The sequence below is a fragment of the Trichechus manatus genome, unplaced genomic scaffold (genome assembly GCF_000243295.1).
Source record: "Trichechus manatus latirostris isolate Lorelei unplaced genomic scaffold, TriManLat1.0 scaffold00125, whole genome shotgun sequence".
NCBI lineage: Eukaryota > Metazoa > Chordata > Mammalia > Sirenia > Trichechidae > Trichechus > Trichechus manatus.
Genome location: NW_004444061.1, coordinates 1,477,522 through 1,492,918, shown reverse-complemented (window position 1 = coordinate 1,492,918; position 15,397 = coordinate 1,477,522). Strand labels below are relative to the sequence as shown.

General features: G+C 36.4%; 1 protein-coding gene across 1 annotated transcript in view; it reads left to right on the top strand.

The window, feature by feature from the left end:
* The window catches only part of OTOGL (otogelin like), a 200,727-nt gene that overhangs the window by 159,389 nt on the left and 25,941 nt on the right, over positions 1–15,397 (top strand). The window contains exons 44-50 of the mRNA XM_004384611.2: positions 1,419–1,633; positions 8,043–8,184; positions 9,078–9,263; positions 10,702–10,914; positions 11,394–11,498; positions 12,796–12,903; positions 14,662–14,763. Coding sequence (XP_004384668.1) covers positions 1,419–1,633; positions 8,043–8,184; positions 9,078–9,263; positions 10,702–10,914; positions 11,394–11,498; positions 12,796–12,903; positions 14,662–14,763 — 1,071 coding nt within the window. The remainder of the gene's footprint in view (positions 1–1,418; positions 1,634–8,042; positions 8,185–9,077; positions 9,264–10,701; positions 10,915–11,393; positions 11,499–12,795; positions 12,904–14,661; positions 14,764–15,397) is intronic.

Here is a 15,397-nt window from a genome sequence, read left to right as displayed (position 1 = left end):
CACTCCTATTTAACATTGTGCTGGAAGTTCTAGCTAGAGCAATAAGGCAAGAAAAAGAAATAAAGGGCATCCAAATTGGTAATGAAGAATTTAAACTGTCCCTGTTTGTGGATGATATGATACTATACACAGGAAACCCTAAAGACTCCACGAGAAACTACTGGAACTAGTAGATTCAGCAGAGTAGCAGGATACAAGATAAACATAACAAAAATCAGTTGGATTCCTATATACCAATAAAGAGAATGATGAAAAGGAAATCAGGAAAACAATACCATTTATAATAGCCCCCACAAAAATATAATACTTAGGAAAAAAATAGTAGTTGCTTTACAGTATAGTTCACCTAACTTGAATTTATTTTTTAATGGATTTCACTTAATCCCTTGTATATATATATATATAGAGAGAGAGAGAGTTGAGGCAACTATGACACCAGCAACTTTTATTTATCCTGACATGATTCCTGAAGGATTTAATATTTGAAAAAAAAGGTTTACTTTATATCTTTTATAGCTTAGTACCTCAGAAATTTTTTTTTAATTAAGTTTTTAGATAGGATAGGATTCAGGTAAGGTACAAGCAAGGTTCTGGTTCCATTTCTCTGTACTGCCTTTGGCTCTGCACACCACTGGACAAAGAGTAAGCTCCATCTTCTGTCTAGCCTTCCTCAAGGAAACTAGAGGCTGTAGTAACTAAAGGTGTCATAGCCATGCCATCAACAGGCCATGTCATCCAAGGAAGGGAGATTACGTGTGTTCTAGAATTTCCAGTTCAAGTTCTGAACTTGATAGTGGTTGCCCTAATACTGAAAAGAATGCCTGTGTCTAAGTGATTGCCATGACCTGATTGGTTTATCCCTGGATTACCTGTAACAGTTGCTGAAGCAAAGGAGTAAGGATTATCTTTATACCAGTTGGGGCCCTCCTGGGGTATACTGTCATGTGCTATATATACGATGGGGAAGGGATAGTTCCCAGATGGAAAAAAAAAATTAATGTTTTCAGAAGGGGTCTCCCAGACGATGGATGCCTGGGATGCAATTACCAAATGTCCATGATACTGGGAAATATCTCTTCAGGCTTGAGAACTAGTTCTTAATTGGAGATGACAGTAATAGTGGGAAAGCATGAGAGCAGAATCAAACTCCTCCTTCTTCATCTTCATGGTTTTTTCAAATATTTGGACTTTTAGGATCATGAATTCTTTCTTATATGGTTAAGGTGGTTCTATACTATTTTCAAAAAATCAGACACATAATTAAAAAAAAAACTATCAATGTTAAAGCCGAAGGACAAATAAATTCAGTAAATAATTCATTATATTAAAATCAGTTATTAGCTAATTTACTTCTGCTGCCTATATTTGGTTTAAGTGAGATTTTTTTTTCCCATCTAAATGTCACATGTTCGTTCTAGGAATTTGCAATGATGATCCAGATGATGATCTAAGGATGCAAAATGGCACAATTATTACCAATATGGAAGACATAGAATTGTTTATTGAAAGCTGGGAAATTGAGAAATCATTTAAAGTAACAACCAGGAGACCTGTTAGGAATTGTACTGAGCACAATTGCAGTCACTGCATTGAGTTGTTAAGCAGAAGAGTTTTCACTCCATGCCATGATAAAGTAAGTTGAAAGCAACCGTAAATAAGAACTGTCATGTTAGACATATTGAAAGTAAAAGCCGCTATATTCCTGTTTTGATGTTCTATTGAGAAAGTTTATCAACAGACCTTCTGTCAGTATGCCTTGGAATTCAGAACCATTTGCTGTTTATAGACTTCCAGAGACAGGAAAGCTAATTTTCTTTTTTCTCCCTCTGTTTTGTCAGAATTATATCTACAACTTTCAAGAAAAATGAAATTCTGTCCTATGAATAAATGCCTCTGGGAGAGGGAGATCAATGCCACTTGCTAACCAAGAATAGAAAGCTGACAATGAGGATTTAATCAATTCCTTATGATCCTGGCCACTTAGGTGTATAGAACTGTCACATATTCAGTTTAATCAAGTCTTTATTAGTCTTTAACTTTCTGAGTTTGTGACTAGCAGATATTTTAAATAATCTATATCCTTAAAAAAGAACCGGTTGTTGTAGACAAAGAACAAGTTAATATAGTATTTCATGAATTATTTAGCAAAATGTTATTGATCATCTACCACATGCTAGGCCCTGTGTTAGACTCCTCTGATCCAAAGGTGAAGAAGACTCCCTCTCTGCTCTTGAGGATTTCATGGTTTAGTGGGAAAGCAAGCATACATAGATACAAACCAGATACATTGCAGTATATAATATGCGGTGCATAGGACCCCAGGTTTGGAGAAGATTTCATGGAGTTTTAAATGTTTGAGCTGTTTAGAAGGATGAGTCTACCAGGAGAGAAGAGGGAAAAAGGAAGACCTAGGCAGAGGAAACAATATGTGCAAAAGGGGGTTTGGTCATGTTAGGGAAACATTGAAACAGGTTAGTGCAAGGTATATAGAGGGGAAGTTTCTGGGGAGGAGAGTGAGGGAATTTTCAAAGCAGAAAGGAGCTAATAGTGAAGGACCTTTTATGCTAGACCCAGATGGGGAAGTGTAGACCCGAAAGTTCTCAGGCTGAGCTATGAGTAAAAGTGGTAAGAAGGTGAAGAATGTGAAATCATAGGATTAAAAATGGCATATCTTCCTAGAGCTTCAGCTTTACATGAAGATTTTGATGAAAAAAATCTCAAATGTTTACATTTTTAAAATACGTGTGTATAAAATGAAAAAAAAAAATAGCAAACTTTTTTTTAACCTCATTTCAGTGTCACTTTAATCTGTTTAAAGCACAATGATTGTTTAAAACTGTATTTTCAGCTGGGAACTTGGATGGTTGATTAAATCAGGAAAATTTTCAACTTGAATATTCAGGGCGTAGTGATTTAACACAGGATACCGTTTGATTCAGTGATAGACTCAGCATTTCCCTTAGGATCTTCACAGTGAATTTAAGGTCAAAAAAAAGGAAAACTGAAGTCCAAAAATAGAAGAGGAATTGGAAGATAGCCCAAGTGGCTAATCTAACAAGTATAGCGGGTACCTTAATGCTTACTTAAAACATGGACTTTATTTATTGTGGAAATGCAAATGAGCCAATGAATCTTGTATCTTATGTTGAAAAATCCAAATCAATAATGCATGAAACTACTGTTGAGGTAACATTTAAAAACTAATCATGCAAAGTTTAATTACAAACATTTTGTTCGTTTTATTTTTGTAAATAACACAAGCGTGATCATGGATCAGAAGCTTCTTTTAAGACTGGTTTTAGAATCATTTGGAATGTGAAGGTCATGAAATAATAGAACATTTATTAAATTCTATGTTGTAGCTATGGCTGAATTTGTTCTGGAACCAAACACAAAGAAGTGCCCTGATTAAATAACACATCACCTGACAGATTTTAATGCTCTTAAAAAGCATATTAAATAATGAACTGAGAAAATGAGGTTCATTTCATTGTTTAATAGTCAATTGGATAAAAGCACAGACTTTGATAATTTGATAATTTTACTAATTTTGTTCACTTTATATGGATGATGTCTGTAGAAACTTATTAATATGCACATTGCATCGTGGTAAAAGATGAGAGTACAAATCCTAAGAAAACCAACCAAAAAAATATAGTGAAGAACTTTTAAGGAAGAAATAGAAGTTTTCTGGTGAACAGGGTGCATAGATGAGGGAGGCCTGTTTTCCATCAATGTTCTCATTAAATCTCTTATTCTGTTCACCAGGAACTTCTTACTTTTATATTTTCTTAGGGTGTTCAAAGATGTGGTAAAAATGTTATTATAACTTTTAAAAGTACTGTAGATTGAATATCTCCTTCAACAAATTTATAATCAAATGGGAAGTTTATTTGGCTACTTTATCTGCTACATAGATATAAACCAGTTTAATTGGTTAAAATGTTTTTACAGTCATAGTTGAAATATAATTTTTCCCTAAGGAAAAAGAAGATAAGTAAATCCTAAATAATGTGAATGGATTGTTTTCACTTTAATGATTAAAAAAAAAAAAGCTCACAAAGTTGGATTATAAGGCAGATATTTTTTTCAAGACTTGGTACTTTTGGTCAACAGTTCTAAGACAAATTATGACTGAAATACTGCAATGAAAATAAAGTTTAAGAATAAGATTAGAAGAATTAAATGTGAGAACTACTAGCAGTTTTAGACTCCCAAGGTCATTGTATTAGTGTTTCCCTGAGATAGTAAAAGAGACCCTTAGAAGCTTGTAAGGATTCTGTCCACAGTAGTCTGAAGATGTGTCACAGACAATTTACTTGGTTACATTCTTATCACCATTATTCAGTGATAACTGGCATAGCTTTTACAACAGTGAGGCAGGTGTTTTCTTTTTATCTACATTTATTGAGTGTCTAAGATCATGAGATATTTAGAAACCAAGATGGAGAAGAAATAGTACTGCCTGAATGATGAACTGCATATTTGATTCTCTTGAATTCACCCCAAATTTCTTAAACTGCTATTTTGAAACTGAATTCAATAGCAAGTTGCCCATGTATCAATGAAATATATACGGAATATTTCTTTTCTTTCAAAGTCTCAAATCTTAATTAGGTTCTTTTTATTTAAAAGACTATTAAGGAACAGAATATAAAATGTGCATGATTTTTAAAAAAATACTTCATTTTTTTTAATTATAAAGAAATTTTTAGTTTGAGTCACTTTTTTTGAGAAACTAACCAACCTAGGAATAAATATTCTCTTCCTCCACCTTTTGCTTTTAGAATTTACTTTGGTGAAAGTTTGTTATAAGAAAAACAGAAAAGTAAGCACTAAAAAATGGGAGGGACATGACAGATTTGCTCAATAGATCTGTCTAAAGGAGTGAAGAATATGAAATAGACAGGGAGGCTAATTAGAAACCTATTGGGTAGTTTTTAATTTTTTTTTATAACAACTCTTTATTATGGTAATGCTCACACATTCACAAAAGTAGAGAGAATAGTATAAGAACCTATGTAGCCATTAGCTAGCTTTAACAATTGGCCTATTTTTCATCTATCCTTCTCACATTTTCTGCTCACACCCTGTCCCTTTGTAAAAATGACTTGGGGGCAGTGTCTGACCTCCTCCAATCCCACAAGGGGAAAGGAGAACCAAGATCAGCAGTGCAAGTCTGACTCCCATGAGGCAGAGGCCAGACAAGCCTCCTCTCTCTGCCATCTTTACTAATTCTAACACTAACCTTCCTCACACAGCATCTCTACTCTGCTGGGTTTAATAATTCATTGCAATGACCACACAGAACTCACAGACCATACTCACAATTACGAGGCTTATTAGGGAAGTAACAGTTACAATTCAGGCTCAGGAACACTCAGGATACAATTATCCCATCAGGATAACCTCTTCGCAGCCGTGCTCGCAGGCATGCCTCTCCCTGGCCCTCAGTCTCTGCCTAAAGGCACTCAGCTTTCTCTCTCCAAGGGCCAGGAAGTCCACAGTGCCGTCTCCTGCTGCCAGGTCTGTACTGCTAGGTCTCTCCTGCTGGTCTCTCTTTCCTTGGTGGTGGTGGACTCCTCGTCTCTGCTCTGAAATTGGCTCTCTTTTAAGGCAAAACTTACCAATCCCCTTGGTGGGCCACAAATTACTCTATCACACAGTTCTGCGCAGTCACCTGGATGGGAGTTACAAGACCATGGCTAGAAAGGCCACACACAAAAGTAAGTAATCACACTGCACCCTTATAAATTATTTTAAAGCAAAACTTCTTTGAGAAAATGGTGAGCGCCTGACTGGGGAGCAGGGTAGCTGTGTGTCTGAAAAGGATAGACAGGATTCGGGAGACATTTGTCACTTACAGTAGGTAGAATTTAAAGATGTAAGTGTTAAGGGAGAATGAACAATTGTGAATGATTTCAAACTTCTAGCTTAAACTACTGGGTATGTATTAAGATCAAAACTTCTTGATACCTTCATTCTCAGTCTATTCCATTCAAGCTATCACCAAGTCATGTTGATTCTACTCCCAAATACATGTTCAAAATCTACACATTTTTTCCTATTGCCTATGCTAACATATTAATGCAAACAACTATCACTTTTTACTTGGTTTAATGAAATAACATTGTTCTGATTTTCTTACTTCTAAATTCACCTCCATTTGCTGATCTGTTTCCCACATAGCAAGCAGAATTACCTCTTAAAAATGTAAACAAGATTGTGTTGTTTCTCTAAAACCCTTCAGTGTCTTTCACTTACTCTTAGAGTATAATTCAAACTTTTTACTAGGACTCACAAGGTCATCTATATCTGGCACCACCTACTTCTGTAGCCTCCTCTGATGCTGTACTCTTCTTGCTTGTCAAGCTCCAGCCATTTCAGCCTTCTTTCAGCTCTTTGAATAGTCCAAGATTTTTCCTGCCAATGGGCCTTAGTACTTGCCATTTCCCCAGATGGAATGCCTCCCACTCTAATTCTTTTTGGCGTGGTGGTTCCTCTTGATCCTACTCAAAGGCTTTTCTTTGTCTATGAGATCCACAAGGCAAAGAACATGTCTGTTGTATTCACATTTATATTCCTAATGCATAGCACAGTGTCTGATATGTAGTTAGGTGCTCAAAATTATGAAAGAATATGTAAATGAATGGGTGAATCAGTTTTTGTGGGTGAAGTGGAGAAGAGAGAAAACTTTCTATTTTGGACAGATTAAGTCGTGTGGGACGTCATAGTGAAAATATCCAGAAGAAACTTAGAAACGGAATTCTGGAGCTCAAAGGAGCAAAGTTGACCAGCTATCAGGTTTTGTAAGTTATTATGTGGGTTAAAAAAAATAATGATAACTAATTTATGATGTATCAGGATCTGTTCTGTATACTTTCCATATATTAGTTTATTTACTCTTCTTAGCAATCATAAGTAGTAGATGTTATTATTGGCTCTATTTAACATATGAAGAAACTGAGTCAAATGGGATTTAAATGCCATGGGACTGGTTGAGCCCAGGAAGAGCATTTGGAGTGAGAAGACATAACTGCCCAGGAAGGAATGTACAGAAACACTCAGAATGAGAGGCAGGAAGAAGAAACGACAATGACAAACAGACTGAAAGGAAACTGGGTATGGTGTCCTCAAAGTCAGTGGAGAGGGTTTTAAGAAACAGGGAGTGCTAAGGCATCATAGACTGTGAGAGAGTGGGGTGGGAGTTAGGATAGCAAAGTGTTCACTGAGTTTGACAAATAGGAGGCTGTTGATGACAGTAGCCAAGTATTCTGTGTAAAGTGAAGTGGTTGAATCTGAAGAGATTTAACAAAGGAGACTGAAGAGGAAGTAGAATCTTGGTTATTAAAGATGTGGTCCTTGAAGAAGAAATTATGGGATATGAAAAATAAGTATTTTTATCTGACCCTTTGACCTGTTTAGAATTTAGCCTCCCAGTGTGCTCAGTATTGTTTGCTGAATGAATAAGTAGAGAGAAAAATTGGAATAAATGCTAAATTACAAGATAAATTATTTAGATTTCAGGCATCTTTAGATCAAAATGAAAAGTATTCTGTATATAAAAAATGACAGTCTAAATTGAGACATGCAAAATTATATAAATTATTCAACCTATATTCAATATTAATAGTTTTTTTTTAGAAGTGTACATACCCTCATTTAATATGAAATACTACGTATCATTAGGGAATATTTCAGGAGTTCCAATTTTATCTATAATAGATCAAACTCTTATTCAGTATATAGAAAGAACAATTGTAACCAAAAGTATATCAGAAGTAGGTTTTTGTAGGTCCACATTCTCTTTCTAAGACGGACAATATTGTAGACAATATTCATCTTATCTAAAATGTGTGTTTAAAAATATTGTAAATCATAGTTGGCACCTGATGTCATACATTTTTGAAAGTCTAAGGCTTAAGAGGAACCATAATGAATGTTACCTTGTGACCCTTTGATTCTCCAAATAGTCTTAGTCTAGCTTAGGGTCTTCAGAGGACTAAACATTACTCATCCCAAGACAAAACGTATCTCTATAGGTTTCACCGCAGAATTTCTGTGAAAAGATGTGGATCAATTATACCAATTTTTTGAACTATGAATGTGATGCACTCTCTGCTTATGTAGCTCTCTGCAACAAGTTTGACATCTGTATTCAATGGAGAACACCTGATTACTGCTGTAAGTGATTATTAACTAAAGAGTATTTTTCAACCATTAAATAACATTCCATTTTTAAGCATTAACTTCATTCTTTTACTTTTCATTTTTTTATCACAAAATAATTCAGTAATAAGGAAAAGTATGGAGAAAGTATAATATACCACAAACACCAGTTCTATTACTCAGCTTCAGAAATGAAACACTTAAAAATGAAGCTTTTTTATGCCCTTCTATTCTTTTTCTTCTCCCTCCTTCCCCAGTGATAATCACTATTACTAGATTGGAGTTGCTGATTCATACAGAGTGTGTGCAATCTCCAATTTAAGCGTATATACACTGTCAAGTTGTTCTCACCTGGGAACACCCCCACCAGCTGAGTGTTCATTTCTTACCAGTATGGCTTTTTAAGATGACTGCAAATCAGCAAGAATTTTCTGAAACATCATTTAGAAACTGCTCAGTACCAGCAGTAACTTTTTACAGTGAAGGATTAAACCTAAATATGCAGCATTTTTCTTTTTTATAACTTCGTTGAATTACATATTTCAAGTGCATCTTCATGCTTATTCTGGGCACACTGTTTTATCTCCTCTCACTGCTTAGAGCACGAACTTAATAGTAGTTGACTCTATATGCCAGACTTTGGCTGCCTCTTGGTCATATTTACTTCATATAAATTAAATGAACTTTTACTGCTCTAACATCCAATATTAGCCGAACACTGGTAGGTGCTTAAAAATACCCATCGATGGTTTTGTTTCTGATTTATGGTTGCACAGAAAATGAAAAATGAACTTTAAAGAGACTAAAATGTGCAAAATTCATTTTCAGAAAGATATCTGATATTCCTTTCATTAGAATTCAGATAGATTATTTTATCATTAGTAAATTCTGTTTTCTATAACTCATAGCTCTGAGTTGCCCAGAGGGGAAGGAATATCAGCCTTGTGTGCAACCTTGTGAAGCAAGAACGTGTCTAAACAAATGGTTCTACGATTACTCCTCATGTTTGAATTTAAGAGAAGACTGTGTGTGCAAAAATGGAACCATTCTCTACAGGCCAGATTCAGCTGAGTGCATTCCAGAGAAAAAATGTGGTAAGAAGCAAAGTAAAAATGACTTTTTAGGGATCCAACAAAAAAAACAAAACAAAACATTTTTAGACCTGAGAGACATATGCTAAGAAAGATTGATCAAGTTAACCTCAGTGTTGGAAAGGAAACAAGTTTGTTTGTGGTTTCTACTTAATATGGTTTCATTTGAAGTTAACAAAAGTAGGTGCTTCAGAGGTGATGTAGTTTAATCTCTATCTGTGCCTCTAATAACTGGGAGAGAGAATGGCATATTAAGAATTAAGAGTGTAATTTGTGGACTGAATTCAAATTACAGTTGTCCCATGTACCAATGGCTCACCTTTACCTCTCTGAACATCAGGTTATGTATCTATGAATGAGGAAAATAATAGTACCTATCCCATAAAGCTATTGTGGGGATAAATAAAATAGTAAGAAGTATTTGACATTTAGCACAGTGCCTGGAGAAAAACAAGCACTCAAGAAATGGAAGATAGTATTATTACCTGGGGGAAGTGTTTAACATTTCTACTTTCATTTTCAAACCATTTCATCCTGACATACTGTCTTCACGGTGGTGGTAGATGAAAAAAGTACAAAATTGAGAAAATTGCAGCATGATACTTTGCCAGTCTTGGGACTCATCATGCTCATCATCATGTCAGAAGTAAAAGGAATTTGCTAATAAGTAAAGGGAAAACTGATGGAAGTGAAATGCATAGATAGTTTCGGGAACAAGCTTGTGTTTGCCAGTGAAGAAAGCATCTGTGGAAGACTTTGAGAACCCACAGATGTGCTTATGTTTGTTCTTTAAAACCTATGAAATTGATTGGCTAATAAATGGGATAATAAAAGAGAAGCTCATTAGATACTGGGGACATGGTTGGTCACATATGTCTCTATATTTCCTAAAAAGAACTACCAGAGGGCCATTTTTAACATAAAAGGAATACTTTTACAATAAAATAAACAGAGACACTAAACAATATTTTCCCTAATTGCCTACTTTCCCCTTTTAGATTTTTGTTAAAGTGGAAACATTTTGAATTTTCATGACACAAATGTTAATGTGATGTAAGGGCTACGTTATTTTCTAGTACCAATTATTTCAATGTTTAATATTTTAAATCTGATTTAAATTTATATTACTAAGTTCCAACTAATGGAAATTTTATTTAAAAGGCTAAAATGTATCAAAAATAATTAACAAAGCATCTTATTTATAGAAGAAAACATACACACAAATATAGAAGGTAAAATATTTTCAGCAGACTAAATCAAAACTTTCATTAAAGAAAAATATAATGAGTATCTGATGAAAAAAAGAAGAATCTGAGAAGGATAGATATGCGACATAGCATCTACATCAGTGGGCTGTGTCACCATCTGAAATCAAAACATTGTACTTGATTTATTTTAGTGTCCAGGTTATGAGTGACATAATATTGTTAATCTTTCTAAGTGTGTACTGATATTGAAGACCAACCCCACGCTGCTGGGGAAATTTGGAATGGAGGTATTGACGAATGCTCTCTGTACAAATGTTTGGAGAATGGAAGCATTATTCCTGTAGAGTCTGACTGCCGTGAAGAGCCCTCACCAATTTGTGAACGAGAAGGTGAAGTTGTCATGGACATTGTTGATAAAGAGACCTGCTGTTCAGAGGAAATTTGCGGTAAGTACACAGGCTGATGCCTTATAGTCAGTTAATGCTACAAAACGTGTTGATATTTTCTGTTAAAAAGCAGGACATACGTGATATTTGCTATAAAAAAAAATCAAGGTTGAGATAACAGTGTTTAAGTGCTGCCATAAATGTCACTTATACGTTCTCAAAGCAAGTTTTGATTTATTACAGTTTTGCTGATTTTGCAAATATGCATGCAAAAATATGGCTATTGGCAATGAATCATATTTATCAATACATGACAATAAAAGAGACTTAGGAAGCTTTCACTTATGACAAGCAGGGGTGAAAGATGTAACAGACTTAAAGCTGCTGCTTTTTCACATGTGATCCATTTTGTGAGCTGAATGGGCTTAACCGCAATGTAAAAACATGTATAGTGAGAGTCATTGACTGGCTTTGAGTTAGCAGTGTAAGATTCTAGCTATGTTCATTAATATTTTAATGTTTCTGTTTCTTATTTCCAGGATGTGACATGGCTTTGTGTGACACTACCATTCCGACATGTATGAGTAGTCAAAAATTGGTCATTGGCCATAGCCCTCTTTCTTGCTGTCCACAGTACCAATGTGGTGAGTAATCACTTAGGAGAAATAAGAGTGAGGGTCATTGTCCATTCAGCATAGTAAGTAGAGTCTCATTCCTCGTGACTCCAAGGAAATTATTTATTAGAAAAGTTTGTGGCATTGGCTTGCTAAATATAGGTGTTTTTTTTTTTTTTTAACCTGCTATTTCTTTCTTTATGTGTATGTGAGGAAACCCTGGTGGCCTAGTGGTTAAGAGCTATGGCTGCTAACCAAAAGGTCAGAAGTTCAAATCCACCAGACACTCCTTGGAAATCCTATGGGGCCGTTCTACTCTGTCCTATAGGGTCACTATCAGTTGGAATTGCCTCGACAGCAACAGGTTTTTCTTTTTTTTATGTGTGTGTATATATATATACCCACTCCTCACTTACCAACATGGGTAGGTTCCAAAGACCAGGTCATTATGCAAAATCAGTATTATGCCCCAAGCCTGTCTTTGGTGCTGGTGCACCCCTCCTCCAAGTCACTCATCACCCATCAAGCGCCCCCGGCACAGCTCAGCATGTGCATGGTACAGTAGGCCCTGCTTCTCCACCACGCCTTCCCCACCACCGTGGGGCCCGTGGGGATTGGGGGTGGTAGTGTTGGTGGATGGGTGTTGCCTGCTGCCCGCTGCCTCCTGCCTCACACCCTGGGCAGGGACCCTGCTCATCCTCCGCCCACTACCTCCTGCCCTGGGTGGGGACCCCACTTGTCCTCCATCTGCCCTGGCTCTGTAGCCCCATGCAGCCTCCTTCCCTCTCCTGCCCCTTCCTGCCTCCCCGTATCTACCTCCCTGGCACTTTTGGGCCCTCTTCCAGCCTCCTCCTGCCTGCTTGCAATCTTGCATTGTCCCACCATTACCCTGACCCTCTGTAGCTGGATCTAGATGTCATGCATGAACGGGAGAAGGTGGCCTGCGGCCAGTTGGCCACCATCCCTCACGTGGCCCAGTTGTTGCCGGTACCTCCAGTATGTTGTTTGGGGTGGCCCATGGAGGGTGTCCCGGGCCCAGTGATGGCCCTGCATGGGGCCCGGACCATCAGAGGTGCCACCTGAGAATTTTTTCAAACTTGTGGTAAATAGGAAATGTCAGATAATGAGATAGTTGATAAGTGAGGAGTAGGTATATATATATATATATATATATATATATATATAAAATCTGCTATTCTGTATTTCTGCTAAGATTAAGATCTTTAAAAAATAATCACTAAATTCAAAGAGAAATAAACAATATTATTTCATTTTATTCAACCATTTTGTGCTATACAAATTTGCAAACATCTTTTTGCTTCTGCAGAATGTGACCCAGTCAAATGCCCTGATATTCCAATACCAGAATGCAGAGAAGACCAATTTATGATTCAAGTTCAACAGGGAGAACCTTGTTGTTTCTCCCCTCTCTGTGGTGAGTGTTCTGAGAGATAATTTCTTGAAAGGAGAGAAGATCTAAGGGAAATCTCTTACTTGATATGAATTTAATATGAGTGATGGTAACCAATATTCTGATATTAAACTCATGATAATGCAACTGAACGAGAGCTATAAATGACTCTTTACAACTACTACAATTGTTATTACCTTCCCTTATCAACAAAAAACTCTCTCTCCATATATACGTATACATGTATGTATATATACATATATGTCTATGTATATATATACAGATATACACCCAGCCCAACATGACCATATACCATATATGCATATGTGTATATATATACACACACACATATATATGTCTGACTCAGCATGACCAAGATAATACAATCAATGATTTTTTTTTTTTGTTTAATAAAGCTAATAACTAGTTCCTTTCAGAGAAAATTTAGCACTGGCTTTTATTTAAGAACTAGCCAGGATAATGGATTTTGCTAAAACATTATGGGACCTCTTTAAAACTTCAGCTCCTATATACTCGGTGTAAACTATCATAATCTTTTGAAAGAGAATGGTATCAATAAAGGGTGTCTGGGAAATGACTGTACATGGGGCTATGTATTCTGTCTAATGAAGTGGACACTGAATTCTCTATTTTTCTACTTCAAATTAATTCTCATAGCAAATATTGGTGATTAATGTAGGTTTCAGATGTACCTATGTTTTAAACGTACCCATGAAAAATCAAAACAAATCTCTTTGTGTTAGTTAAGGCTCTTTGACCACAAGTGGCAGAAACTGACTCTGGCTATTTAAGCACAACCAATTATTGGAAGTATTTGGGGGAAGTACATATAATCAAGATGAAACAGAACAGCCAGGCCTGGGAAGGAGAGAAAGCAGCTGCTCTAGGTGGTGGCATTGCTGAATGAGCTTTCATTTTCTGCCGTGGTGTGCCCCTGCTCACAGTTCAATTCCATGGAAAGATATCTGATTAGTCTAATTTGGGTTATATTCTTACACAGTTGTCCTTTGAGGACAAGGCATCTTTATTGAAAGTAACTCCAAAACTGTATGGGTGGGGCATTTCCTCACGGTCATACAGAGAGCTATTACCAAAATGGGAACGAGATGGTGAACAACCCAAAGGAACAGGTGCCTACTACATTGTTCATCTATAAAGTGGAGTAATCAAGGATAGTGAATTAAGAAAATTTGAAATAAACAAGTCAATGATATTTTGATCCTAGAAAGAACAAATTATTCTAGAAATATGAATGCCCTATATTTCTGGTAAGATGGTGTTCTATTTGTTACTGTGCTTGGAAAGCATTTGTACTCAGGCAGTATTATTGTCTTTATGACCAAATAAGGAGACCTGTCTAAGTCTTATTTTCCTTGTTCCCAATTTTATTAAATTCAGGGTTTTGAACTGGTTTGGTCCAGACTGAACACTTTACAGAGAATTCGTGTTTCTACCCCAGATATACTGAATCAGAACCTACGGTTTAACAAGATCCCCAGGTGACTCTTGTATATAATAAATTTTGAGAATCACTGCTCTGCTAATGGTTCTCAGAACTGGTCCCTAATGAGCAGCATTAGCGTCACCTGGGAACATGATAGAAATGCAAATTCTCCGTGGGGGTTCAAACTGGAATGAACTAGTTCAAAGCCATGATTAAGTGCAATATTTTTTATTTAGATTTTATTTTGTGTGTGGTATTCTGAGCTAATAACTAGCTTGTATTTAGCTCAGCTGTGCTCTTTTTTGTTTTGCCTTTAGTTTGTGAACCTTGCACTGAACCTATTCCACTATGTACTGATGGGGAATTTCTCACCGTGGATCTTAATTCTACACAATTCTGTTGTCCTCAGTATTACTGTGGTAAGTGTATTTTAACTAATTTAAAATATTTAGACTCATCTGCTGTTTAAGAAGTCCAGTGTATCTTGGTTGTATTGTTGTATCAGACCTTAGAGGAATTCTTTTTTTTTTTTTATTGTTGTAATTAAATGAAGTTTACACTTCAAGTTAGTCTCCCATACAGAATTTTTTTTTTTATATACATTGTTATGAGACCCCAACCACTCACCCCATTCTGTGACAGCACACTCCTCCCCTCTGCCCCTGATTTGCCATCAACATTCAACCAGCTCCTAACACTCTCTGCCTTCCCATCTCACCTCTGGACAGAAGCTACCCCTTTGGTCTCTTGTATCTACTTGTCTAAGAGGCACATTCTTCACAAGTATCACTTTATGTCCCACAGTCCAGTCCAATCCCTGTCTGAAGAGTTGGCCTCAGAAATTGTTTTAGTTCTGGGGTGATGGAGAGACCAGGGGCCATGCTTTCTGGGGTGCCTCAAGTCTTAGACCATTAAGTCTGGTCTTCTTACTAGAATTTCAGTTCTGCATCTCATCGTTCTACTGCTCCATCAGGGACCGTCTGTTGTGTTCCCTGTCAGGATGTTCATTGGTGGTAGCCGGGCACCATCTAGTTCTGGTCTCAGGCTGATGAA